This window comes from Tachysurus fulvidraco, chromosome 17, assembly GCF_022655615.1.
Source record: "Tachysurus fulvidraco isolate hzauxx_2018 chromosome 17, HZAU_PFXX_2.0, whole genome shotgun sequence".
Classification (NCBI taxonomy): domain Eukaryota; kingdom Metazoa; phylum Chordata; class Actinopteri; order Siluriformes; family Bagridae; genus Tachysurus; species Tachysurus fulvidraco.
Genome location: NC_062534.1, coordinates 13,345,709 through 13,373,499, shown reverse-complemented (window position 1 = coordinate 13,373,499; position 27,791 = coordinate 13,345,709). Strand labels below are relative to the sequence as shown.

General features: G+C 35.8%; 3 protein-coding genes across 6 annotated transcripts; all 3 read left to right on the top strand.

The window, feature by feature from the left end:
* The first annotated feature begins 2,936 nt into the window (after positions 1 to 2,936).
* On the top strand, positions 2,937 to 13,951 carry adgrg4a (adhesion G protein-coupled receptor G4a). Of its 3 annotated transcripts, none has more exons than XM_027136102.2 (26): positions 2,937 to 2,996; positions 3,155 to 3,259; positions 3,438 to 4,067; positions 4,234 to 4,331; positions 4,468 to 4,526; positions 4,744 to 4,798; positions 4,896 to 4,927; positions 5,033 to 5,184; positions 6,425 to 6,510; positions 6,813 to 6,880; positions 7,025 to 7,060; positions 7,168 to 7,316; positions 7,773 to 7,899; positions 9,250 to 9,359; positions 9,830 to 10,034; positions 10,300 to 10,465; positions 10,637 to 10,783; positions 11,024 to 11,143; positions 11,269 to 11,314; positions 11,418 to 11,521; positions 11,625 to 11,746; positions 11,841 to 12,109; positions 12,574 to 12,670; positions 12,800 to 13,080; positions 13,313 to 13,414; positions 13,516 to 13,951. In XM_027136102.2, exons 2-26 carry the CDS (start codon positions 3,187 to 3,189, stop codon positions 13,626 to 13,628), a joined length of 3,447 nt encoding a protein of 1,148 aa, XP_026991903.1. In that variant the 5' UTR covers positions 2,937 to 2,996; positions 3,155 to 3,186; the 3' UTR covers positions 13,629 to 13,951. The 3 variants fall into 3 exon arrangements, with proteins under 3 accessions (XP_026991903.1, XP_047658004.1, XP_026991902.1); XM_047802048.1 differs by having other exon boundaries at positions 2,937 to 3,050; positions 12,800 to 12,933; XM_027136101.2 differs by having other exon boundaries at positions 2,937 to 3,050.
* A 2,402-nt stretch (positions 13,952 to 16,353) lies between these two features.
* Positions 16,354 to 19,408, top strand: vgll1 (vestigial like family member 1). Of its 2 annotated transcripts, none has more exons than XM_027135319.2 (4): positions 16,354 to 16,590; positions 17,221 to 17,420; positions 17,536 to 17,948; positions 18,532 to 19,408. In XM_027135319.2, exons 2-3 carry the CDS (start codon positions 17,231 to 17,233, stop codon positions 17,946 to 17,948), a joined length of 603 nt encoding a protein of 200 aa, XP_026991120.1. In that variant the 5' UTR covers positions 16,354 to 16,590; positions 17,221 to 17,230; the 3' UTR covers positions 18,532 to 19,408. The 2 variants fall into 2 exon arrangements, with proteins under 2 accessions (XP_026991120.1, XP_026991119.1); XM_027135318.2 differs by having other exon boundaries at positions 16,355 to 16,590; positions 17,536 to 17,928.
* Positions 19,409 to 23,470: 4,062 nt separating this feature from the next.
* cd40lg (CD40 ligand) lies at positions 23,471 to 27,542 on the top strand. Its single transcript, XM_027135256.2, has 5 exons — positions 23,471 to 23,928; positions 24,778 to 24,909; positions 25,048 to 25,069; positions 25,170 to 25,232; positions 25,337 to 27,542. The coding sequence occupies exons 1-5, from the start codon at positions 23,500 to 23,502 to the stop codon at positions 25,717 to 25,719; spliced, it is 1,029 nt and encodes a 342-aa protein (XP_026991057.2). The 5' UTR covers positions 23,471 to 23,499; the 3' UTR covers positions 25,720 to 27,542.
* The last annotated feature ends 249 nt before the right edge of the window (positions 27,543 to 27,791 follow it).

The window sequence follows — 27,791 nt, the reverse complement described above, 5'->3', positions numbered from 1 at the left end:
TTATATAGCAATCCAAAAGCTATTCTTGTGTACATTGTTATAATAACTGCTAGAGTGACTGATTGATTGATTGACTGATTGATTGATTGATTGATTGATTGATTCATTCATTCATTCATTCATTCATTCATCTTCAGAAAACACTTCATTGTGTTCAGCATCACAGCATATAATGCTATTAGATACTTTGAAATGATAAATGATACTTTTAATACAAAACAAATATTTATGAAATAAAGCTGAATTAATGATAAATCAAATCGTTTTTAAGGCATCAATACAGTTTGTATCTGTACTGATTCAGGTCACCTCTCCTCAATCAGGCACCGTGTTGCTTAGCTGAAGCACCATCAGGCTGTGGAGCTAAGATGGAGTGGAGCGTTTAAGCTGATGAGGCAAAGGACACAATAGCACTGATTACTGCATGCCATGGAGGGCAAATAAAGATTTCTCTGTGGTGACCACTCAGTCTTTTTGTTCTTGATAATAGTAAACTAAGAAATATTGCAATAAAATCTGAAAAACAAATTGCAGGTTAAAGGCTGCTGTCAGTACATATTGCTCAACAAACATAGCCATGAAATAATCTTTATGCCCCATCATAAAATACTTGAAAGGCTTGGTTGTCACACACGAATCATTGTGAATAAAAAATTAGACATAGAAATGTATGTGCTGTGTCCTGTATCGAAATACATGCATTTGATATAATATTAGTGTATTGGACTATTTATATTTTTTTTTTGGAAAGGTTTTTTTGATTTCATCATTTGTTCTACAGATAGTAACACCAGACATTTACTTTCATAGTAAATAAACAAAATACGGGCATGCTCAGAAGATTTTATGGTGAGAAGTGTGGAACTGAATGACCTGAACGACCTGATACAGAAGTATGTTGGCCATTATTTCTTGTTTTGTGGACTTCACCAGATATATAGTGAGTTCAAGGAGAAAGCACAAAAATATTATTTGTTTGTTTGTTTATTTGTTTGTTTTCTGCCCTACTTCATCATGATCATGAACTAGTCTTGCAGGCAAAATCCTGAGGCCTACTGATTTTAAACTGTGAGGCACTATTGTCTTGCCAAGTTTGGCCACACGGTGGCACTACAGTGATCTAAACAACAACAACAACAACAACAACAACAACTATCAGCATGAAAGCTGGTCTAGTTACGAACAAGAACTCTTGAACTCTTTAAACAGACCATGTGGAAAAGCAAATAATTGTGTGTCATCCTAGGGCAGATTTCTAACAAATTTTGAAAAGGCTCCAGCTACTCAAATGTTTGACACACAATGTTTACAATTATAGTTTGTAATTTGCTGAAACGAACCATTTAAATTTATGAACTTTTCACTAACAGAACATAATTGTAGTAAAATGATCATTAGATTCACAAGGTATTATTTATTGATCTGAACAAGGAGCGAGATGGAAAACTAAAGCTTTTGTTGTCGGTGCTTAACAAATGCAGCATTTTTATAGAGACACATGAAAAAGATTTGAACATTTTATTATGAAATTTATTTTAAATCAGGAAGGCCAATACAACAAACTTTGTTTAAACAACACACACACACACACACACACACACACACACACACACACACACACACACACACACACACACACACACACACACACACACACACACACACACACACACATATTTGAGAGCCCGTTTCCCGCACTCTGGAGGATACAATCCAGACGGGTGGTAGCCAAAAAGATGCCGTCGTATTACAGGAGGAGGTGAGCGCACGAACCCTCCGGAGCTTCGCGAAGGCCCGCAAGGGCTCTCCCTCTGCATGAAAGCATGCATATAGGTGTGTGTGTGTGTGTGTGTGTGTGTGTGTGTGTGTGTGTGTGTGTGTGTGTGTGTGTGTGTGTGTGTGTGTGTAAATCTCAGGAAATGAACGCTGACAATCTGATCTTTCATCTCAGATTCATCTTTGGATTTCAAACCAAAAGTCTTCAGTGTATAGTGCCCATAAGAGAATTGTTATCTCATCATTCCAATATTTATATTGGAGACTGAATAACAAATATAAGAATTTTCAAAAAGTTGGGTTAAGATTTTGCTTTTGCTTCACAGAGCCCCAGGTTTCCCACATCCCACATTGAGAACCACGGTTACAAACGACCAATTAATATTTACAACCACACACAGTTGTCCAATGGTTGTCTTATTTGAAGCTCTATCTCTGAACACTTCGCTGGGTCAAGTCTGGAAGGAAAAAAAAGTAATCAGATTTGTTTGAGAAAAACCCTCGCAAACTGGCTCTAATCACCAAGCAGGTAGACACAGGATGTGAACTGTTTGTGGAACATCCACGTTGTGATTAGATGCACAAATTCTGTAGTCTTGATTATTTTACCACCATTTAATTTGAGCTGTTTAGCTCTATCTAGCTGATAACAACCTGTCTAACAACCTAGTATGCCATAAGCAAGTAAAGCACAGCCCAAAACAGTTAAAGAAATCAGTAAATACGAGAGTCAGCCAAAAGAATTTTGTAATGTATACACAGTGTCTTTTCTGGACCACTACAGTGTAGTGCTTATACACTATGAGTGATTTCCAGTTTTGTCTTGCTTATCATCATAACCTTTGGCAAGGTGTGCCTTGTCTTATACATATGAGTTGTGTCAATGGCATCATGCAAAGTTCTACCAAAAGACTTGTGAAGTAAGTGTCCTCTGTGTAAACATTTTCATTTTACTTCTTAGACATCTTCCATCATTTCACAAAACACATGGCGTAGGCTGCATGTAGCCTCATTTTATACAGATTGTTTATGGTAGCTTATATCAATATATCGATACACATTATTAGGTTCATTGCGTTCTCCGTGTTTAATGATTAACTACTGAAGAGAGCAGGAGTGGCTGTAAACGTCCAGTACAATAACTTTCTTTGCTTTTGTACCACAGATCGGAAGGCATGACCTGACTACAGTGTACAAGGATATCTGCCTTGCATAGGATGGTATATTGTTATATTTTTGACATTTTCCATATCATAGAGAGATGTCATAACTTAGTAAGTAATATTTTTATATAATTATGTATAAACTAATACATCAAGAAGAGCTTGTGAACTACAAAATGTGTTAGTGTGCATATCTCTTTGTTTAACATGTTTAGGAAGAAATATCCTGTTTCATAAGACTCCAACCATGGGCCAAATTAAGAAAAGCCTGGCATTTACTGTTTGTGTTTGGATTTTTGGGAGCTTTCTCTTGTGTTCAGGTAAATTTGCTCAAAACAGGTGATTGTAACACAGTCTACATGCAATCTTCCAAATCTTTTATGTCTATATTCAAAAACATTTAGCTTATTTTTGTTACTGTGCCATTGACATATATTTATTAGCCGATTCTACGCACATTTTTTTCATAACCATACCCTAATTTTGTTGATCTTTCAGTTTCTGCCAATCCCAGCCTCTGGGGTAAGAAAGTGGACTTTCTAGGTGTGGGGTTTTGTCACTGGCAGCTGAGCAAAACCTTTTCTATGCCGTCTTTAGTGGAACTGAGTGTGTGTGTTGACCTGAAGCGATGGATCTCCACTACAGAATGGACTGCTTTTGTGTACAATAAACCGGGAGGACAGAACATCGAGCTTGGCTTGGGTGGAATGGGGGGCAATTTGAAAGCCTGGCTTTTTGGGTATGAATGGGTGATTGCACATGACCTGCCCCTTCAGAGTTGGCACACGATTTGCCTCACATGGTCAAATATCAATCGCAATTTCCAGTTGATTATTAATGGCACAGTTTACTTTAATTCTAAGGTAAATGAGTCAATGCCCAGTAGCTTGGCTCCGAATGGCACTCTGACTTTGGGGATATCTCACAGAATTGTTGGTGGAGTTCTGGATTTAGAGACCGGAAAAAATTTAATTGGGGAAATGACACTTTTCCGTATGTGGGGATTTGTATTGACTCCCCAACAGCTTATTGATTTGAAGTGTATTAGTGGAAACATCGTAACCTGGAGCATGAATACCTGGGAGTATCAAAGCTGTCCACCTATTATTGACAACAATCTGAAGTGTGGTGAGACAATCTTTACACCTTATTTACACCAGACGTTTCTGTTTGTGATTTTACAAAACTACACTTAATCGTGAATACAATGAATACAGCTTGTGAATATTTGACATTTATAAAGGTTTGGGATCTGTTTATAAATGTAAAGTTCTAATTATTTCTCTCATTTCAGAATGTCCAAAGTATAGAATAAATATGGAGATATCCATTACACAAAAGATGAATTATAATCTAAACATCATTGAGATCACGGAAATCACAGAGCAGTGGGTAAGAACAAAAGATCAGCATCATTTTCTTTTTCTTTTTTTTATCACATAGCGGTACATTAAACCCTGCAACATATTAAACAGATGTCATGAAATGAAATGATGTCAGATTGTCTTTTCCTTTTACCCTAATTCAGCTTAAGGACATTTTCCCTCCGAATATTTTACTGAATTATGTGTTCATATCACATCTGAGGTAATTTCATGTTTACTATAATATCTTAAAACTTTTTATGCATCTTCATGATCTGTTTTTACTGAAGATTTTACTTGGATTTGCCGATATATTTTTTTTTCATTTATTCTGAATCTAATCTTTCATTTATTTGTTTGTCTTTTGTTAACAATTCTATAATAAAAGCATTTATTGTTTATATCTACCTGACTCTGAAATCCTTTCTGTTCAAAATAAGCCAAAGATATAAAAAAAACAGTCAACTCATTGAAGAGAAGAACACTGAAATTAAGGTAGGTCAAATGAATGGACAGATAATGACATACTATTGTAAAAGTTTGAGATTGGGAAGCATATACTGTGTTAATAAAACCTTGTGCATTTGTGCAGGGTGGAAGAAATCTGTTACCTAAAACAGAATGGTAAATTTGAATACATATGTTAATATACATTCACACAGCAGAATCAATTCAACTTATCTTATTGGATCATTCCGCATGTCTGTTTTTCATCCACTAAATGTTAAGGTTCAGAGCCCTGGTTTATATGACGGTGAGTCCTGCAGCTGCTGTAGATGAGACTCAGGCTCTGCTATGGACAATGTTAATACCCACCTACAAGCACAGTGATCACATCAGCATACATACTGATCTGGCCTCTGTAAACATCCTTCCACAAGGTAAGCCTGTAAATACAAGTATCTGTTTCTCAAGAAAGATCAATTCTTGTTCATCCTGTTTTAACGGCCATTATTAAAAAATTCTAGAGCTCTACAGCAACAGGCTGTAGCAATATCACAAATAATCATGCAAAAGTGCTGAAAAAAATTGCTGTATGAAAGAATATTAAGATTTAAGTCAGATGTTATTAAGATCAGATGTTAAATTGTTAAATGGCACCTTAGGGAACAAGGTTATATAATTATAGACATTAGGAGGAGACAGATCTGGTCAATTATGACCTTAGTGTTAGTATAGACATTCTGAATAAAAGATTAAATGGCTGATAAAACCTTTATGGCATATAAATCATTATACTGAAAATTTCCTTTGGCACGCCAATTGGATTGATAATGTTTTAAGTTCAAGTTTATGTGTTTATTTGTCACATACAACAAACTATACCACATATAATTCTTTAATTGCAAGATCCTGAGCTGTACAAATAAGCAGAAAGGCACATAAAGTGCATAGGATGTGTAACATTAACTGCACGACAACAATAACAATAATTAGCACAATTAGATTAAGTATAATTAGATAACATTATTTACAGTGTTAAAAATATAAGGAATCTATAGGAATCAGGAAACCTGTACAGGTTTATTAAAAAATATCACAGTACTTAATGTATTTGTCACAGTGCATCACTACTGTTTTGTTGATTTTACATGCATTTATTTTGTTCCTTAATTCCATTGCACAGTAATGTTATGCTTTTTGGTTTGTTGTGATTTTATAAATTTTTTTTTAGCTATATTTAAAAATAAAAGTAGTAGAGTTGAAGTTGAAGAACCAGTAGTACTCTGAGCATAGATATGAATCAAGCAATGAATCAGGTTGCCAGGTCTGTAGTTCCATAGCTGGCTGAGCATCTTTGTTGTCTGAGTGACACTGGAAGTGACATGACAGTATTAATACACCTTAATGTAATAAACACTGATGATTGAAGTCTTTTTTAATTGATGTACTAAACAAACATCTGAAATGAAAGAATTATGAATTAATTCAAGTCTCTTCAGTTTACATTTAACAAACACCAATAAATATACAATGATTAATAAAGTTAATGGTATGTTAATGATCGTTAATTAAGGGAACCTCAGTTTAAACTGTCATGAAGAGTCTCGTGTTTTATTATTCCTATTAATAATGGAAAATACTATTAACCTGGAAAATCTTGATTTTTTCCTTTATCAGAATTTATAGACACTTTTTATAGAGTTCATATGAACCTTACAATGAACGGCTCTGTGGGGGACACAGCTGAGACCATTCTACTCTGGGTGAACACACACACACACACACACACACACACACACACACACACACACACACACACACACGCACGCACGCACGCGCACACGCACGCACGCACGCACGCGCGCACACGCGCACACGCACACACACGCGCACACGCACACACACGCGCACACGCACACACACACACACACACACACACACACACACACACACACACACACACACACACACACACACACACACACACACACACACAAACACACACACACACCTTCATATTCAATGGATGCTGTTTCTAAATGAAATTCATTTTTTTTGTCCTAAGCTTCAGCCAACATTGGGAGGAGGCCTCAAAATGAAAGTTTTAAATTTCAAGCTAACCAGTGTTCCTAAGTAAGTGATGCATAAATGATTTTTTTTTTTTTTCAATTTGGTTGCCTAAATAACTTTAATGACTGTAATGATGTTCTGGCTGCATTTGTGTGTGTGACTTCTTTCCTTCCTTCCTCTCTTACCTTGGTGATATTGATGTCACAGAAACTATAGAATGAAGAAAGCATTGCCAGACTTCAGGTACCATATTCGATATTATAGCTACTGAGCTGCTTTATGTTGTAGATCACTGGATTTGACTGTTAACAACGAACAGAAAGGTTTATGGGTGTTCATGTTGTATATAGGTATAGCTGCACCTTCCATGTCCAGGCCCCACCTTCAGTGGATGTCAATGAAACCAAAAAAATTCTTTTTGACCTCTTAATGAAAGGATTTTCAAATAGTTCCATCACAATCAATGTCTCACGTGAGGAGATCATCATCTTAAACATAGGTATGACTTACATGGCTCAAACACACACTCTACATTAGAAATAAACACTCTAAGAAAATACGCTGTACCTGTAGAGTACAGGTGAGACACACAAGACCTGTAGATCAAACACGGCCCTGCCCTGTTTCACGGCCCTCAGTTTCTAATCTGAACTTCCATAAATATTTATCACATGGCCTATAGTGACTGCAGTGATCAGTATGTTCAGTGAGTGTTAAGTGTAATATAGAAATATTCTAGAGAAACAGCATTTTTTAAAACAGATATCCTTCATCAGCTCTGTAAGGGAAGTGTTTCTGAGGCTTTGAGATATGAAACCAGTCAAAACGTGCTCATTTAATACCTTTATTCATTTAATACCTTTATTATACTTTTTTTAGAAGTGTTTTTTTTTTCTAAAACTTGCTAATTATTAGCATCTTTTATAAATGTACTTTTTCAAATCCTTCTTTCCAGAGCCTGGATTTTGCCCAGAGGATAAAACTCTAACCGTTTATGGACAGTATATTTGGCCCTCCACAACAGCTGAGGACAAGTATGAGATGTGGTGTGAGAAGGGAAATGAAGTTGCGGTAAGACTTTGGTAAGAATGCAACGAATGAAAAGCCTTTATTATCATTGTATTTTTCTGTATACAATGAAATTAGGAGCACTGCTCCTGTCTGGTGTTATAAAAAAAAAAAAAAGTAACCACTGTGGTGGCAAAAAATAAATAAGACGCTATAATTTTTCAAATATATACAAAAAGTGACTGAGAAATTATATTTCATAACATTATCATGCCTTCAAAGAAATACTTGGTCCTTTAGTCCAAGTTAACGGACCAGTGGCAAGATCGCCGCCAAGGTCTATTCAGGGAACCAATCCAGCCACTGAGGGGTTAACTCTCAGTGCTGGTCTCCTGACCAGATAAAATGGGAGGGTTGTGTTAAGGAAGAACATTTGGCATAAAATCTGTGCCAAATCCAAATACTGTATGTGGATCAAAAGATGACAATTACAACAACAACAACAACAACAACAACATTATATTCATTGCTTGATTGATTTCGGCTTTGTGCTAATTCACTTACTCCAGCACTTGTGTTTGATCATCAAATGTTCTTTCTATTTTACATAAATATTATTATTTATATATATTATTATTAACTTGAAATATATAAAATTTTAAATCAAAAAGTAAAATAAAAACAAGTTATTTCTGCTCATATTACGGGATATTACATAACAGAAGATTTGCTGATTTGCAGATGATTAGAATTTCTCAGTTAATTCTAAGAGCAATTTAACTTTTTCCACAAAGACTTTTATCACAATGTTAAAAGCCTCTCAATTGATTCTGCTTACGTAAGATTTTGCATCACAGGGTACTCTATGTACAGTATACAACCTAATGCTTCCTGGAGTAATTGATTTTTTTATTTTTTAACAAGCTTATGACAAGCAATATGCCTCAAAGCAGAAATTAACTTTGAAGATAACGCATGTAAATTCAAATACAACTCAAATTTTAATCCCCGGATAGATCAAGATAACAATGAAAATTTAATAACTAAGGTACAGCTAATTTATTTTATGGAGCCTGTCTTCAGTATATGATGATGGCAGTGTTAGCTTTGGGTATGTTTGCTTTTGGGTTGCTGTCACTACATGGAAGAAACCCTGATTGTAGTTCTCTGACCTCCCTGTCTGACCCTGTGTATAATTTGTATGGAAAAGAACATGTACGGTAATATAAAATCATTTGTACATTTAAAATGCAATATTCAGTAAAATCATCTTTTTCTGTTGTTGATGATTAATGTTGATTCACTGTGCAGTATTTGTATATATTTTATATATAACCGCACAGAGTGTATATGTGCAAATACTTATAATATATACATTTATATTTTTTAAATATTGTAAAATATTATATATTTTTATCCCACAGTAAACTAGATGGCAGCACTGATGCAGCGATTTGGGATCCACCAGATTTGTCCATGTGTGAGAAAGTTGTGACAGACATCGGTGACTTAGAAAGTGTCACAGTTACACAAAGTAAATGCTTTATACAGGATACTTGGATCTAATTATTTACTTTTGATTTATTAATCTACAAATAAATCAATAAATTATAATCTGTTGTCTTACACATTTATGTGATTATATAGTACTATAAAGACTTTATTAGTAGTTATATAAATGTAAGGCTTAGATGTATGGCTTAGATGTTAGCACATTTGCATTTCCCCCAGTCCAAAGACTTGTGTTGTAGGCTGATCGGCATGTCTAAAATGTGTGTAATTATGCTCTACAATGGGTTGGCACCTCCCTCGAGGGTGTCCCCTGCTTTGCGAGAAAATTCCCCCAGGGTACAATCAAGGATACTTTGACCGATTGTATGAGTATATTGTACATTTTTGCCAATATTTCTGGACAACATTCTATCTAGCCTTCCTTAATTATTAAGCTCGACATATTATCTCAACATATGATCTGAAATTGCTTCTGTATTTCCTCTCCCCCAGATAATTCGGCTGACATTGTGGTCATGATTGAGAATTTATTGCAGAACCAGACAAACTTGAGTCCTTCTGAACTGGACACTGTGTTGCAGAAACTGTCTGATGTCACATACATTGGTATCATGACCACTCAGTTGGCAAACAGCATTATAAATGTGGTTTCAGACCTCTTTTTCTCCACATCTTTTCTTTCCGAAGCTACAAATGAGTAAGTAAAGCGACTAGTGTTTTGTATGTAATAGCTTACAATGGTGCGTTTGCAGTTAAATTGTACTTTAAACTAGTTGAAAAAGTCTGAGATAGTGTAGTCTCAGATATAGAAGTTCGGAGATAGAAGTCCTCATCTTTCTGATGACATGCTAACATCATGAAGCATCGATGATGTGGATAGTGTCACAGTTACACCAAAAAAGCAAAGCCTGTACGCTGTTTCTGACTGTTACTGTACATTTCCTGTTTTTTCTGTGGTTCAGAATAATTTCGATCACTGACCAAGTAGGATCTAGGTTGGATTTCTCTGGAGAACTTCACAACACCACAGTTCCTTCACTGGCACTACAGATCATCAATCTAGATCCACAGCTTTTCCAAGGACTCACATTTGGAGTTTCCTCATTTCAGACAGGCCTTCCTCCTGAGGTGAAACCTTCTAATAAACCCTTGAATTATTACCGAAACATCTAGATGGAACAAGTGACTTTATACTGAACATAAAGGCAACATAAAGATAAGAGAAAATATGTACAATAACCAAGCTTGTATTGAGTAGCAGCGTTTTCTGGAATAGATCTTGTCTCTTCTCTTTTGTAGATATTTTTTAACCAGAACTTTACTGAGCAGTCTGACTGTGGCACTGTGGCATCCATATCCTTACCTCATGCCCTGGAGAACTTTTTCCCCCAGAGCAACAGAAGTCGTGTTCAGTTTCATTTCTATGGTATTGAAAACCTATTCCAGGTAAAATTCACCTCCACCATTTGTAGGTTTTTGAAATGTGTTATATTGCATTCTTAAAAAAATGCTAAACTATACAATTGCTTGTTACTGGTACAGTACATCTTTAACAACATATTTAACATATAAGGTGTATTCTGTCACACAGATAGAATGTACCCTTGTGGGTATGACCTTTGTGGCATATAAACTTTTTAAAAGCAATAAAATACATGGATTCACCCTTGAATATCCCATCTGTAGGACCAGCTGAGTAACCTGGTGCTGAATTCCTATGTGGTTTCTGCCAGTGTAACCAATGCCAGTGTGAGTGACCTGAAGCAACCAGTCATAATCACTCTCCTTCATCTTCAGCCCAAACAGGTCTGTAACAATATGGAGGCTTTAATTGCAAGATAATAAGATAATAATTTATTCTTCACCATTCCCTATAGTTGTCATGTGACATTTCTCCAGTATTCTTAAAATAATCTACCGTTTGTTTTTAGGACCGGGACACAGTCCAGTGTGTCTATTGGAATTCAGAGAGGAACTGTAAGTTTCAATTCTAATAATTAATTTATTTATAATTATAATCTATCCATGGGATTAGTGGAAACCTGCAGTTTATATAATGATGTGTTTGTTTGTGTGACAGATGGAAATGGTGGCTGGGATGATACTGGATGCCAGGTTAAATATAGCAATGCCACTCATACATCATGCCTCTGTTTTCACCTCACACATTTTGGAGTGCTGCTGGTAAGCAGAGTTTGTGTATATTCTATTATACATAGCATATTTTGAATAAATGAATATTTGAATTTCACAACACCCCACCTCTCTATTCTCTCTTACCTTTCAGGATATATCCAAAACACCCATAAACCCCAAAGATGACTTGATTCTAACAGTTATCACATACCTGGGCTGTGGCTTGTCCTCCATCTTTCTTGGCATCACTGTGCTGACTTATATGGCCTTTGAGTGAGTAAGGAATTAACAGTGATGAATTATTAGCATCATGTAAAAGATTGCTTGTCTCATAATATTAAACCTGTCCTTTGCTTTTGTTCTACAGAAAGCTGCGACGAGATTACCCATCTAAGATCCTTATCAACCTCTCAGGAGCCTTGCTGGGTCTCAACCTGCTCTTTTTGATTAACTCTTGGCTTGCTTCATTTAATAACTATGGCCTGTGTATTGCAGTGGCTGCCATTCTTCACTACTTCTTTCTGGCCACGTTTACTTGGATGGGACTTGAGGCGATCAACATGTACCTGGCTTTTGTGAAAGTCTTTAATGTCTATGTTCCGTCCTACATCCTTAAATTTTGTGCTCTTGGATGGGGTGAGAGTTTTGCGAATATATGTTTTCTTTTCAAATTCATCAAATGAAAATGTATTTAAAAGGTATCATATACTGAACAAAAATATAAACGCAACCCCATTTTTCATGAGCTGAACTCAAAGTTCTAAGACTTTTTCTACGTACACAAAAGGCCTATTTCTCGCAAATGTTATTCACAAATCTGTCAAAATCTGTTAGTGAGCACTTCTCCTTTGCCGAGATGATCCATCACAGGTGTGGCATATCAAGATGCTGATTAGACAGCATGATTACTGCACAGGTGTGCTTTGAGCTAGCCACAAATAAAGCCCACTCTATAATGTGCAGTTTTACTGTATTGGGGGTCCAGAGGGGTCAAAGGGTTGAAAAGCACTAGGGGCACTAGTTTTGAAAAGCATAACAAATGGTTTAGATACAAAACAATTATATCTGAGTGCTGCTAATATCTGAATCATTCTTTCCAGGCTTACCTCTGATTATTGTCAGTGTAGTTCTTGCTGTGGATAAAAACTGCTACGGTACCACTCAATCCCTCTCATCAGCTGAAGAATTCTCATCGTTGTAAGTGTGTTTTAAGCTATATACATGGCTTTGAGAAATTTCCCGATTGTGGGAAAAATAAAGGTATATCTCATTTTATCTTGACTCATAGTTGTCTCTATGAACACCTCTCTGTGTTGTGTTTTGCAGCTGCTGGTTACAGAATGACATAGCATTCTATGTGAGTGTTGTGGCATTTGTGGTGCTGATCCTGGTCTGCAACATCAGCGTGTTTGGTGTGGTGCTGATGCAGATACGAGGCATGCAGCTCAGTAAAGAAGCAGGTCGGTGCAGCAGAATGCTACATGAAATGCGTGTGATGGCCAGTCTTACCTTTCTGTTGGGTCTCACATGGATGCTGGCTTTCTTCACCTGGGGCCCGGTGCGAGTCCCTTTCCTCTACCTCTTTTCACTCCTTAATACTCTTCAAGGTACAGTAAGAAAGCAGCAGAAGTAAACTATGGTGTGACATGATGTACGCAAAGGTACTTCATGAAATGCTAAAAATGTAGGACTTTGTGTTGAATTTCCAAAGTGTAGACAAGTTCACACATCATAAAACTGACATCTTTGCTTTTTTTTGGCCAAATTCATGTCAAAAAAATCAAATAGGTAAACACAAAAATGCCACTGCAATACCGGACATCTTTGTTTTTATTTCAGGCTTTTTTATATTTCTGTTCCACTGTCTCATGAAAGAGAATGTACGTAAGCAATGGAGAGTTCACTTATGCTGTGGAAGATTTAAACCCAGTGGCTGCTCAGGTTGGTATTTAAGCTCAAGAACATGATTTGTTATATTTTTTCCCCCCACATTTTGTGTCATGTAGCATTGAGACGAAAATCTGTTTACCTTTTAACCTCAGACTGGAGTGGTACAGGGACGCTGGGTGGTAGAGCTAAAAGTGTGAATTTGGCTCACATTTCATCTGAAACTACAAGTGAACGGAAGATTTCCAGTAGCAGTCAGAAAAAATGAAAATTAAAGGAGAGAGACGGCAGCATTCACCGCTCAGGCTGGAAGTTCCATTGTGCAAATTTGACCCCATATGTCTACTCAACCAAAATGAAGCGATTAATTCTGTCAATCTCTTCACCAACACTTTCATTATGCAGTCTTTCTATTATGCTTTTTTAAAACATCAAGCTTCTGTGTATTAAGGTTGTTAATGTCAAAAAACTGTATGTTGTTGGTAATATATTGTATTCTACAACTTCTGGTGGTTACAAAAGTGTAAAGCAGTGTGTACATCAAATCATTTGTTGAATAGATAAGCAGTAGATAAAATATACTTGGCTTTATGGGTTTTGTGTGCCTTACAAAATACTTTAGATGTAGTGATGCAGTTGACTCTTTTGCTGCATTAGTAACAAGCACAGACTCAAACACATCTTAACAGAGCATATGAGCATAAATTATATAATACTTTTATAAGTTTTCTTACTTTTTTGCAACATTCTCAAACTTATTTATACTACATTTTTATAGGGCAAGATACTGAGTTATTTATGCTCCAGTGGAGATAAACCTGATCAATGGCCACATTGCTTAGGCTTGGGACATCTTCAGCAGGCACTTACAGAATCACAGGGAATAACTCAATTTTTGTATTTTAACAGCAGGGAACAAATCAAACAATAGACATGGCCACTGAGGCTTCTAAAAATATAAAAGTAAGCATCTTGTTGCAGCAGGAGTACAGGAAGCCACAGTTGTAAAAGTTTCACCTGACACATCACCATGTATCCAGTGTTACTCTGCTATGCCACAATGTGAAAGATTTGTTGGAGACTTCTTATACACCATTTGTAAACGCACTAAAGTTGTGTGATCTGATTAAATGGCACATGCTGGCTACAACAATAGATGGAGAAAAACAAGGGTTGAGATCAAATCTCCTGGTATACATACCTGTAGAAAACTGTGCATTGGTACTAGTATCTGTAAAGGCCTTTAGCAGATTTAGGGGACCAGGAGGCACCAGACTGTCACCCTTTTCTGTCTGAAACATGATTTAAACATGTGACCCCAGTGCTCTCATTCATTCATTCATTTTCTACCACTTATCCGAACTTCTCGGGATGTGACCCCAGTGCAAGAATCGCTAAACATGTCCAATGCAATGTATGTGAATATATGCTCTAAACTTTGGGCTCTTCTCTTTATGGTTTCTAAACACATGCTCTGCCGCACAAAGGTATAAGTTCAAGCCCACTGTCTGCTATTGACTGCAGAAGTGCAGTCGCTGCTAAACCAACAGAAAATACATAAATACATGAGCCAAATTTCCTGACTGACACCTTTATATTCTGTACCCATCCTGAATATAAGAAACCTCATTTTAATTATAAATAGCAGTTTTTGTGTGCTACGCATACTGCTTATGATGCAAGCAATGAACAAAGACTATTGATTTGTAACAACAGACTAGAAAGATGCATATTTTCAAATTCCTGTGGCTTCTGAACACAGATTGCTCAAGTTACAAGCACTGTGACTCATTCACAGTCTTTTATTTTCATATTCTGTTGAATCAAAATAGATATAATTCAGGACTGTGCATAAGAGTTAATCCAAGTGCTTATAACCTGAGCTATTTGTGTTCCACCTCCACAGGTAGATGTGCATCAGAAAGAAAGAAGAATCATCATTTGTCATCTTTTATGGCTCAGACTGGAAATATGCTAATTTATAGGGCCAAATTCTAATTCACCCTAATATATTCACTCTCATAATTTATGTGAAAGGCACAACACTCTATAATATAAGGAGATCTTCTGCGGCAGAGTATAGTTGTCCATAAAGATTTATAAACGTATGGAAGCCTTTTATGGAAATCTTCTTTCTTGAATTAGCATGTAATTCTTTTCTAGATTTGTACTCCATGTGTCCTAAATACAGCTGCGGATCCTACATTGCACTCCATGTGTCCTACACAGCCCATCTACTTCAGTGGACCACCGAAATTAAAGGGTTATATCATAAGCAAGGTAATAATAATAATAATAATAATAATAAATAAATAAATAAATAAATAAATAAATAAATAAATAAATAAATAAATACTAAAAAAATTATTATTACAGAATGCATTAATTCCCAGTTGGCTTTAAAGACTAAATAAAAATAGTTATTTATTTGTTTATTGAGGTTTGACTTTGAGACATTCAATGCTTTCTAACCTATTCAAATAGACAGGCAAGCCGGCTAATAACTATACGGCTACAGTAATAAACATAACTTTGATGGGGGTGTTGTGGTTGTGATTTATGATCCCTAGAAATAGCCCTGGCTGTGATTCCTGGTAACTCACTTTAAGAACAACCAATTTAGGCTGCTGAGCTTCTATTTGTGGATATGCAGTGATCCTGGGGTCAGGATGGAAAAAAAGATTTGAAGTAAACAATAGAGCCTTATGTGAAATTAAATTGATTTTAAAAAACAAACAGCAGATTAAAGATCATCAGACCTGGAAACAGCATTTTTTTGTTTTGTTTTTCTGAATGTGTCACTATAAGAGATTAAAAACTAAACACAAATCTGCTCTTGATTCCATTTTACTGGTGGGAAAAAAACAATTCTTAAAGAGTAAAATGAACTGATGAGAGCAAGGTGAGTTGTAGTGTTGTAGAAGTCAATTTGCTTTTCCAAGAAGTGTGCTTTCCTTTTCTCTGTCATTGTGGTTTGACCAGTTCAGGCACATTCTGCTCATGCTGGAAGAACTGCAGAAAGAACACACCTGTGACGGGCATCATTAATAAAGACGCTAAGACTTTCAGTAGAACCCCGCGTCTAAAAGCTGAACGAAAATACATACTGTTCACCAAAGGATTCTTTTTTATCCCAGCTATTTCCAGATGTCTAGATGAAATCCAGCTGCAGACTTTGAGCAGGCTCATTGTTTACTTTTCATATTGGACAGACCAGACATCTACTGCGGGTAAGAAAGAAGGCATGGCTGGAAATGCAGGAACTTCAGTTGTTACGCTTCTCATGGAAAAATATTATTAAAAGTTTCTTTTAGCATTTAATGATCTAATGTTTTAGCTGGGACAATTCATAAAGTCAGATTATATGCTGATTTTCTTTAATCAAAAATGTACTGCTTTAAATGCAAAACAAATGAAATGAACTCATGTACAGAACTTTTTCAAGCTTGAAGCAGTTCATTTTAAAAGACTTAATCTTTTTGTAATTTCCCACCTATTTAGTCTCCTGTTTGTGCTCGGCAGCCATGTATTTCCTTCTTGAAAGGATATATCCACACTATAACAATGTTAACATAATGTACTTTCTATATACATTTTTATACTGAGTAAGAAATTTGGGGTAGATTCTAAGAATAAATGACAGCTCTATTGGATAAATGTTTATGATTTTGAATGATTTTGAGACTTCTACAGTAGCTTCCCTCACTATCATGATCCACATAGTATGGTTGAGGCTTCAATGTTTTATCCATACAAGACCGAAAACCTAAAATGTATTTGTTCCTAATTTACACTTTTAATGTCACATAGTTTGGCCAGAATGACTGGCCAGGTAAATTAACACACACTGTAATCTCCAGAATCTCAGTAATGGAGCACCAACCAGGGAGTCCAGTGGCTGGAAAAGCAGAGGAGCAATCAGGAAGTCTTCTCCTCACCTACTTCCAGGGAGATATTAATAGCATGGTAGATGCACATTTCTCACGTGCCTTAGAAAATCTCACCAAACCAAAGGGAGACATCACTAAAAACAAGAAACCCCGAAAATCATTCAAACCTGGTAACACATAGCTTAATCTCTAAATATTATAATTTTAATATCTTATAAGAATACGAGGATAATGAATATATTGTGACATACATACAGTGAAGTATTTCTATTTGATGTGTTGCAGAGCAGCCAAGTACAAGTAACTGGGGCATGCAGTCGAATCTGTGCTTTGAAAGCACAGACTCTTCAGGACGAATTGAACTTGGCAGAAAAGAAGAGCTGCAGACTAACCACCGTCTGCCACATAACACTCCTGAGGAGAGCTCCAGTGTTTGGCTCGGTGGTCCACGACAGGGCACGAGTCTGGTGTTGCCTCCCATGGTGTATCCCTCTGCTGCGTCTGCTGAGGGTTTGATGATGGCAGATCATCAGTACAATTCCCTATTAAACCTTCTGCACAGTGACCGGCCAGATCTGGGCTCCGTCATGGTAACCTCCAAACAAGATCTCATGCCCGGCTGGGCCCGGCATCCAGGATTTGGAGATCAGATGACTCCAGATCACAGCCTAGACTCTGGTATCGAAATTCAGACCTAGGTTTTGTACTACTAACATGTAAAAAACACATTATACACAATTAGATTTGTCATAGTATCCTGTAGGCCTAATGCTTTTCAGTACGTCACTGTCCCGGTTAATTAATTGACTGTCACTGTCCCGGTTAATTAATCAACATGCAATCATGCATGTTGATAGATTTTATATAGAAACTTGTTTAAAGCTCCAGTTTTAGTATGATAATACTCTGTTGTATTAATATTCAGTTTTATCATCACAAATCTGAATCTTTTCACATCCATTGTGATTTAAATGCAGCTGAGTTATAAACACAATTTTAATCAAGTTAAAACAATTCAGTTGAAACAAATCTACTTTTATTTGTTTCGTATGTTTAACAGTCAACATGGTCACAAAGCAGCTTTACAGAAATCCATATGTAGACCTGGATCCCATACATGTAAGCCAAAAGGCAACAGTGGGCAAAAACTACAAAATGTAGTTAAGAATAAAAAAGGAAACAAAACAAAACCCTTAAATCCATAAAAGGGATTTGTGTTGTACAGAGGATTTGTTTTGAGTTACTTCATGTCTGTAAATTGTCTTGTGTCTGTTTTTGCAGGTGTGCCAATGATGGAGAAGAAGGATCTATACTGGTATTAAGGAAGCACAGTTGCAGTCGTTAGACACCTTTACGTAGGAAACAAAAACCCGATACTCATTATGAAGGAAGTCTTATCATTGTTTTACTTGTTTTAAGAGTTCAGAGCCTTGAAATGCTTCACGCAGAAGCTGCTGCACCTGACTACATGCAGAAAAACCTGTTCGAGAACAAGCTCATCACGTAGTCCAGCACAGCGACTTTTAAAAGAACATCCCTTAAGCTATGTTGGGGTTGGTGGAGCATTTTCAAAAGACTTTCAGACAGCTTACGAAATCCAGGTAATTCCTAGATATTTATTTCGTTAATCTTTTAATTACTTGTTCTTGTTTTAGAATTGTAGAGACAAAAATGATTATCTCATTAAATAATGACTATATGGGAAACTGATGTTTGTTATTTATAAACAAAAAATAAACATATATGGATGTACGTGTAGTTGCCTTCTTGGAATTTTATATGAACGATAATATGGACATGAAAGACAAAATGAATGAGACAAAAAACAAGTTCAACTGAAAAACGAGTTGCACAGAAAAAAACCTGAGATAGTCATCTGACAGGATTTATTTATGTGAGCTGCCTGAACTGAGTTTTTGTTTAACCTTGGTGAAAATAAAGAAAAGTACAAATGTATGAATTTAGTTGAAGTACAACTGTTGTAAAATGTGTAAAATAATAGAAGCTGGAATAAATATGGTATGGGGAATTAAGTGTATAGAGTTTAAGTATATGACTTCTGTTAAAAATGTGTACAATGACTGCTGATATATATTTTTTGTTGTTGTTGTGATCCATTGTATACCAGGAAAATAAATACAAAAATGTGTACCATGAATACTGACCACTATTTTTATCCATCCCTGGAAAATAGATGAGTTTGAGAATCGATCTAGAAAATTATTCAACTACAGTATGCGTATGTAGGTCATGTGGTGAAAAGATTTTTATAAAAACAATATTTTTAATATGTCTACAGTTTACTTTAATGAGAAAATGTCCTAAAGCTAAAAACTAGAGTTTCAGATTAACTTATCTAAATGCTAGAGTTTTGGTATCTTTCAAGGTTCGGTAGTTAGCTCATGTTAATTCATAAATGTTTCTAGTTAATCTTGTTAAGATGCTACTTACATGCTATCCTGAACATTACCTAAATGCTGTAGCCGCACATACTGATGAGCCAGAACATTAAATCCAATGACAGCTAACATTGATTTATTGCAGATTTTAAGGAGATTTTAATCTGTAATGGAGATTTAAAAAATGTAGGTAAGTTAAATTCTTGAAAATGAAAGTATAAGGATAGGCCATGTATAAGTGAACACTGCAAATGATCTCTGGTCCCCCTAAAAGGACCCATGGACCTCCTCATTTCTTAATATTTAGAGAGACATAATTTGAATTAAATGCAAATCCCCAACACATCAATCAATCTTTTACATGCCACAGTTTTTTCTTTTGTTTCCACAAAAAAATGAAAATAAAAGACAACAGAACATCTCTGCAATGTCGTGTAAAAATCAAGACGTTACACTGGAAGTACATGAGCACCTTGGACACAAGGCAGGAATATCAACAGATGAGTGAAGTCTGAATTCTTCAAGAGCTGTGGAGGGAACACCAAACGGTCTGAGGCCAGATCGGTGCTAAAGGGAACCGAAAATGAAACTCTTTTTTTCCATTTAATTGTGAACACCAAAAGCACTGAGATCATGTGGAGATCATTTTTAGCTAGTTTTCTGGTTCACTTGAACTGAACTGTTTGTTTCATTTGAAAATGAATTTGATATGAAACTAGAGTTTCACTACTCCTATTGGTCTCTGAGAAGATGGGCTGGAGTTCATCATGGCTTCTGCTCTGCACTAGATAGCCAGGCCAACACTAAAATCTCTTGGGTAGAATTGTACGGAGGAGAGTATCAGCGGTTAACTAGGAAGAATTTAAAGCTTATGGCATTGTATTTCTGCCAAACTTTAGTTGGTTATTTAGTAATTTTATTTGTCACAACATTGCCACCTAGTGAGTGAAAAATTAAGTGCACGTTTGCTTAAAAATGCATTATAGTAAAAATACAATAAACATGTTTATGTTTTATTGTTATGTCTATTTATGTCTGTTTGTTGATTAGCCTATACGATCATGAAAAAGATTGTTACGGTGTATTCAAATAAAATCGAACCTATATAACACAAATATTGTTTGTTTTGTCGCCTACTTACTGTATGTACCCACCCATTATTGGTGCCTTCACAAAATTAGCAAAATTCATTGCATGAAATAAACTTCACACAACCTCTCCATTCAAACAGTAGCAAGATTTCAGAAAACAGATTTCTTTTAAACAACAACCAAAAAAAAATCTCAAATAGAGGTACTTCTAATGACTATTTTCCCTTCATTTTTTTGGCACCCATTAGCAATATTTTAAACAAAAGTTCATTGATTAAAAATTTATATTAGATTTCATTTGCTCTCAGTCTCCATGATCTAATGTTGTATTTACTGTGCCATGTTTCCCTGTGGTAGAAATATGAGGTTGATGGAAGACATGGAAATGTTTTCCATTATGATTGGAAAAACCAAGTAACTTTCAACAGAAAAGAGACAGATGATTGTTGCTAAGCACAAATCAGGCCTGTATATACTACATGTCTGTGGGATCTTCACTGTTTTACTAGCAGGTTTCACAGTGGGTCAGTTGTGGCCTAGTAGTTAGAGAGTCTGACTCTTAACCCTAAGGTTGTGGGTTTGAGTCTCGGGCCGGCCACAACTGAGGTGCCCTTGAGCAAGGCACCAAACCCCCCAACTGCTCCCCGGGCTCCGCAGCATAAATGGCTGTCCACTGCTCCGGGTGTGTGTTCACGGTGTATGTGTGTGTGTGTGTGTGTTCACTGCTGTGTGTGTGCACTTTGGATGGGTTAAACGCAGAGAACAAATTCTGAGTATGGGTCACCGTACTTAGCTGTATGAATGTAAAAAAATTAATAAATATATAAGCAAGGCATGTCACCAAACACCTTTATTATGTGAAAAACACATTGATCAAAATTAGAGAACTGTAACCACTGTAGCAGGAAAGAAGATGACAGCTAACATTTTTTTGGGTTGCAGCTGTGAGAAATAAATAGAAAGTATACAGCCTCTTGCTCTGAATGACTTGAGCACAGCTTCGGCTGCAGGACATCACTATTTTCTCACACTGCAATCGTGTGTTCTCGGTCCACTCTTCAACCACTCTCTTCCACAGTTCAGTAGATGTTCTGGGTTTTTGAGCAATAACTTTGTTTTCTAAAGAATTTCATCAGGTTTAGATCAGGATGTATTATTATGTCAGTGTTCTGGAAGGAACTGCTTTGCCTGGTTGATTGCTATGTTTTCCACATCGTAAAGGGCTTTTATGAAGTGACTTATAACCATATCATAAATTAGTAACGAAAAATACCATTCACCAGAATTAGGGCCATAACAAATATCAACAAATATCACTGGTTTACAAATGTGTTAGTAGTTTTTTGGTTGTCAAGTATTGAAATCAATTGTTAAACATCAGTTCTATAAAAACAAGCTGTTTTGAAGAATTTCAAGAAAAAAGCCCCACCTGAGAGTGTGTCCATAAATGCAGTAAGCAAAAACTTCACTAAGCATCATTAGAACTGGTTTGTCAACTTTTGTTGAGTTGAGTACTCAGATGAGTAAGGAAAAGTGTAACCACACTGACAGAAAATACAGACTAGTCATGCTTTGGTGGTCTAGGGGCTGACAATACCAAATTCTTTTAATCTGTCAGACTGTTCACACATGGTCATACATAGGGATCTGACTGTAGAAAAGATATTATATTTAATAACGCTTTCCGGTGTTTAGAAGAAATTATAATTATATCCTCCAATGTCACACAAATGAGGATGGGTTCCCTATTCAATCGGATTCCTCTCAAGGTTTCTTCCTTTTCCATCTAAGGGAGTTTTTCCTTGCCACAGTCAACGCAGTCACCTTATACTTGCTCGTTGGGAATAAATACATACACATTTAAATCAAAGTCTAATACTAATCTTGAGCTTATGCATAATATTAATCTTGAACCTTTTGTACCATATTTTTTATTTCCTGTAAAGCCGCTTTGAGACAATGTTCACTGTTTTAAAGCTCTATACAAATTGTATTGAATTTAAATGAAAAGAACGTTGAACAAGATGGCGAGTCATACGTACTTCCAAACGAAGGCAGAAATGTGCCAAAATTCATGTTTTGCTATGACCAGCTTATCTTAGACTCTCTATAGTGGAAACCTGGGGTATAAATCTAACAATATAAATAAGTTAAACATTTCTGTATAGCGACGTGGACCTAGAAGAAACAAGGTATGAAAGCATTTGCAAATTCAAGTGAGGATTTTGATGAATGCAAAAAAAAAATAATAAAAAATTCAATAATTTTCAAAGTAATTTCAATAATTTTCAAAGTAACATTCTGGCCAGAACTGATGCAGTAATTATTTAGCAGAAATGATTTTTAAAGCAGCACATACGGCATTACATTGCAAATAGCTATGGGCCTTGATTGTGCATTCAGAGTTTACACAGAGAAGTTCATGTGTTTGTGTGTGGCTTGCGTTACTGTCTAAACCAGCAGCCTGAGAGCTACGGGCTGTATAGAGTCTGTCACAGCCTTTCAGCCACATGGCATTACACATGGCCTTTTCAGCGATACTAAAGTTTCGAATACACAAAGATTTTATTTGTTCCATCTCCAGGGAAAATATGCAGTGTACCATCTAATATATTTTTGCTGTGAAGGTTGACTCTAAAGTGTCATTTTATTTACAATAATTGTTAAGGAAGAAATGAATAAATAAAATGAACAAAAAAAGAAAGAAAAAGGGATTTATTTTCTTATTAATTCTGATTAATTTGTCATGGTAAAAATGAATGGGAAAAACTGAAAATACAACAACAACAACAACAACAACAAAAAAATCACTATCACAACCAAAGTCTGTGTGTGAAAAAAAAACACACGAGACACACAAAAGTTGTTCTTCCCTATTTGAGTCTTTCAGAGCTTCCAGGAAGTTGCTTTCAGATGTAGAGTTGTGTTGGTGGAGGCCATTCTTCAGACCTGTATGGGTGGATCTGGTGTTCACGTCGCGGAACCTGCTGCCTGCAAATATGTCCACAATGATAAACACCTTTCATAGCAGCTTCAATCCTCCGCCGGTTCCTCCACGGCCAGGCCACCGAGGAGGTCCAGCGCTGCCATCAAACACACCGTTAGTCAAGTTCATATCGGTGCTGCTGCTTCTGTTAATGATACTGACGTTTGGAGGGTTTCTCTACCTGTTCCATAGAATCAGCACGGTAAGCATTCATATTCATAATGATTATAGACTAGATTTAGGATAGATGTTTATAGAATTATAAGTCTGATATTCTAAACTCAAATGTAAGCTCAAAGTATCTTAATGATCTTAGGAATTATTGTTAATGTATTTGATATAAATTTTTTTTTTGTTTAAATACTTGATACTATATTATACTCTAATTTAAATATTTAAATTCTTAGTTTTGTAAGAATATCCTGGAAAATAAACATTTGCCATTATACAATAGAGGAAATACAATCATGATTCTACATACATTTTAGATTTAATTCGGATTTGTATAATAAATACATATAGTTATTAGTACATTGTATTCGTCATACAAATATTAAAATATGTATATGAATATTTGTGAAATTTGTGATCGTTTATTTTTTTTAAAAAAATAAATAAATAATTGATTATAAAGAAAAATTACAACAAACCTCATTTTCTGGTTTGGCTATGAATGAGATATTTAGATATTTCTATGTTTTTTAATTAAATTGCCAATTTGAATATCTATCTAGGCATTTAGAAAGAATTAGAAGTACAGAAAGCATAGATTTACAACAAATAATGTTAGTCTACAAATAATAATCTATAATTAGTTTTCATTCAGTCATTTCTGTAGTTACTAAATATAAGTGTAAAAGTCAACAGCTTTCTTCATACTGAGCAAACCAGAAACCTTTGATTCAAATTACTGATCTGAATTCTGATTCTCACATATTCTGCTTCATACACGTTTCATTTGCAACAATACATTGTGAGCATTGTGGTTTTTGTGAGTGAATACTGAATGCAACAGCATGTTCACACGAGGCTTTTCCTGTCTTAATGGCAGCTGCAGGACAGACGCACTGATAACGAGATAAACGCACTAAAACAACTACAGCAGTGTGCTGAGAACCTAGGATCTGAGAATTTACAGCACTGCAACAAGCTCGTGGAACTCTATAAAAATCTCCTAAAAAAGGTGAGCACATTTTTTTTTTACATGGTCCTTTAGTTAGGACATGGACTAACAGCTAAACTCTCAAAGTATTTGGGGTATTTTTTTCCTAATTATGTAGTTCTTAACAAGATCAATAAACTGTTCAAATCTCTTTTATAGGTCTCTGAAGCTGAAGGAAAAGGTTAGTACATTTTAATGTCTTGATTCAGAATGCAGGAACATGTGAACGTCTCATTTTGAGAGGAGTCGGAGCTGACCATTGATTTGTTCCCTTCTTCTAGTGGCTTTGTTGATTGAACCTGATTCCTCCACCAATCCTCAAGCAAGGTTGGTGTTAAGTAAAGGTAAGGATACTCGTTTATTTTAAATCCTCTTCTTGTGATTTAAATAGCTGATCGCTTATTGACCTTTAAATAATAATAAATCCTGTTATGGTTTTTTTCCTCAGAGGAGAACAAATTCAATACCCTGGTATGGAAGAAAACCCACTCTGTGCTGGAGAAGATCACCCTCAGCTCATCAGGAGTCCTGACCATTCAGTACCCTGGATATTACTTGATCCAGTCGCAAGTCACCTTTTCAAAAGCACATGAAAAAGCACCACTCTATCAAGCCATATGGTCCCAAAAGTCAAATGACGAAACCCCAAGTGAACTGCTCAAGTCCTTTTGCAGCTTGCCTCGGGGCAGTATGATGCCTGATCTGTGCACTGCCTCAGAGACAGGGGTGTTCAGACTTGAGAAGGGTCACAAACTATTTGTTAATGTAACTGACAAGAGCTTAGTGAACCTGGACGCTACCACTTTTGGATTGTTCAGGCTACAGGACTGAGAGCAGACTAACTAAGAACTAAGAGGATCTACCAGCACAAGGCGAAGTGGATAACAGAATCCATCTTACAGGGTATACATGGATAACTATATGAAATTGGATGAAAACTATTCAAAAAAAAAAAAAGAAAAGAAAAAAAGAAGGCTGGAACTTCTGCAGAAGAGCTTCTTCCTTTAACTTTCACCACAATGTAAGCTCAGAGGAAAATCTGACACATCGTTAAGTGCGGGATTTGCAGGGAAAATGAAATGTGTGACATTTCAGAACCCATTTCTATACAAAAATTAGTCAGCAATTCTAAACATGCGGTTTAAAGAAGTGGTGTAAATGTCACTTTTATGTAATATTCTCAATCTATACTACCAAAAAATAATTTATTAACGTTGAATCTTAGCTACTGTCTTTGCAATATATTTATGAAGGGGGAAATCCAGCTTGAAGAGACTACTCTGATGCATGTAATAGCTTGTGTCGTTTTTACATCCTGATGATTTAGCTGTACAATACAATGTGACACTACATTTATTAGAAGCCTGGTTTTCTCTGAAGAATCTGCACTGACGAGAACTTCTCATATGGTAAAAAAAACAACTAGAATGTATTACAAAAACCGGCGGTTTATTTCTAAATGATGTGTCACAGTAAAACTTTATGATAAATATACTGCAGACGGCAAGTAGGATTTTTAAATGGAAGTTCCCTCTCTCAAAATATGTATTTATATTTTTGTATTAAAATACATTTTTTTCTAAATCCAAAGCAAAATTTTGTTTCTATTCTGACTTTCTGATCAATATGTGAGATAGTGATAGTAATATGTGAGAAAAACAAGAAGGCTTAAAGAAAGGTCTAAACACTTCCTCCTAGTAATCATGACTACCTACATAAAATTCTAAATTTTGAAGCATTAGGTGTGACAAACACTTTGGGTTTTTTTTTTCATCATCTGTATAAGCACAGTAATGCTAGGCTCTCCTTCCCCCTCTACTTTCCAGCACGATGCAATGGCTTTACCAGTGAGCATGAACTCTGATCTGACCTTTTCAATTAAAAACAAATCGCTCCATCGATGCTGGCATCACTACAAATGTTTCCATGTATCAAGAAGTGTTTTAAACGAGTGTGAGATCCATTCCAAAATGGAGCAGCTGACAGAATAAATCTGAGAAATGTAGATATTTTTAGATTTTTAATCCCACTGGCTGCCAAACACCCACCAATCTCTTACATGTGTGCAAGTTTCCTTTATGCACATGAACCATATACCACAAAGAAGCATGTAATGCTCTGTATTTTACTACATTTCATTGTCTACCATGGAAAGAGTGAGTGAGAGATTCTACACTCAGATCCGGGACACATTTTTCTACTCTTACAGGAAGTGTTCAAACCTGCCACACTCATTCCCTTCTCTCACACGCTTTCTGTTCATTTTAACCTTTTCTTTCCTTTCAGTCAAAATCTTACCGAGTTAAAGTTTACGCTTAAACTGAAGGGTATCGTATGTTCATTGAGTGACAAGAACTTTTCATTTCCACTTTTTTTTTTTTTCTTCTGGGTGGCTCCATAATTTTTTTTGTGCTCCTAAAACATCTACAAAAACAACCAGGAAATATTATTTATGTTTTTATTAAAACAGTTCATTTAAAAATGAAGGCAAAGTGAAAAAGGAATAGAAGCACAAACAAACAAAAAAAAAAAAAGAAAAAAAAAAGAAAAAGAAAAAGAATATATTTATATATGTAACAAATGTTATTTGCATAGTAATCCACATGATCTGCAGACTTGGGCACTTAAAAACAAAAGTCAAAAAATAATGAACATCAAAGAAAAATCTCCTGCAAGTGCTACAGATATCAGGCAGTTTTATCCAATCCCAGTGACAGCATCCAATATTCAGTTGAACAAATATCATGTGATCATATAGTACCATGAAAATGGAGACAGACAGAACACTACGCAGCACAATCAGTCCTTCAGATTATAAAGCAGCACATTATTTATGGATAACATGCACATCAGCAAGAACATAAATCACAACAGCTGGATAGGGATTGAACATAAGATGCCAC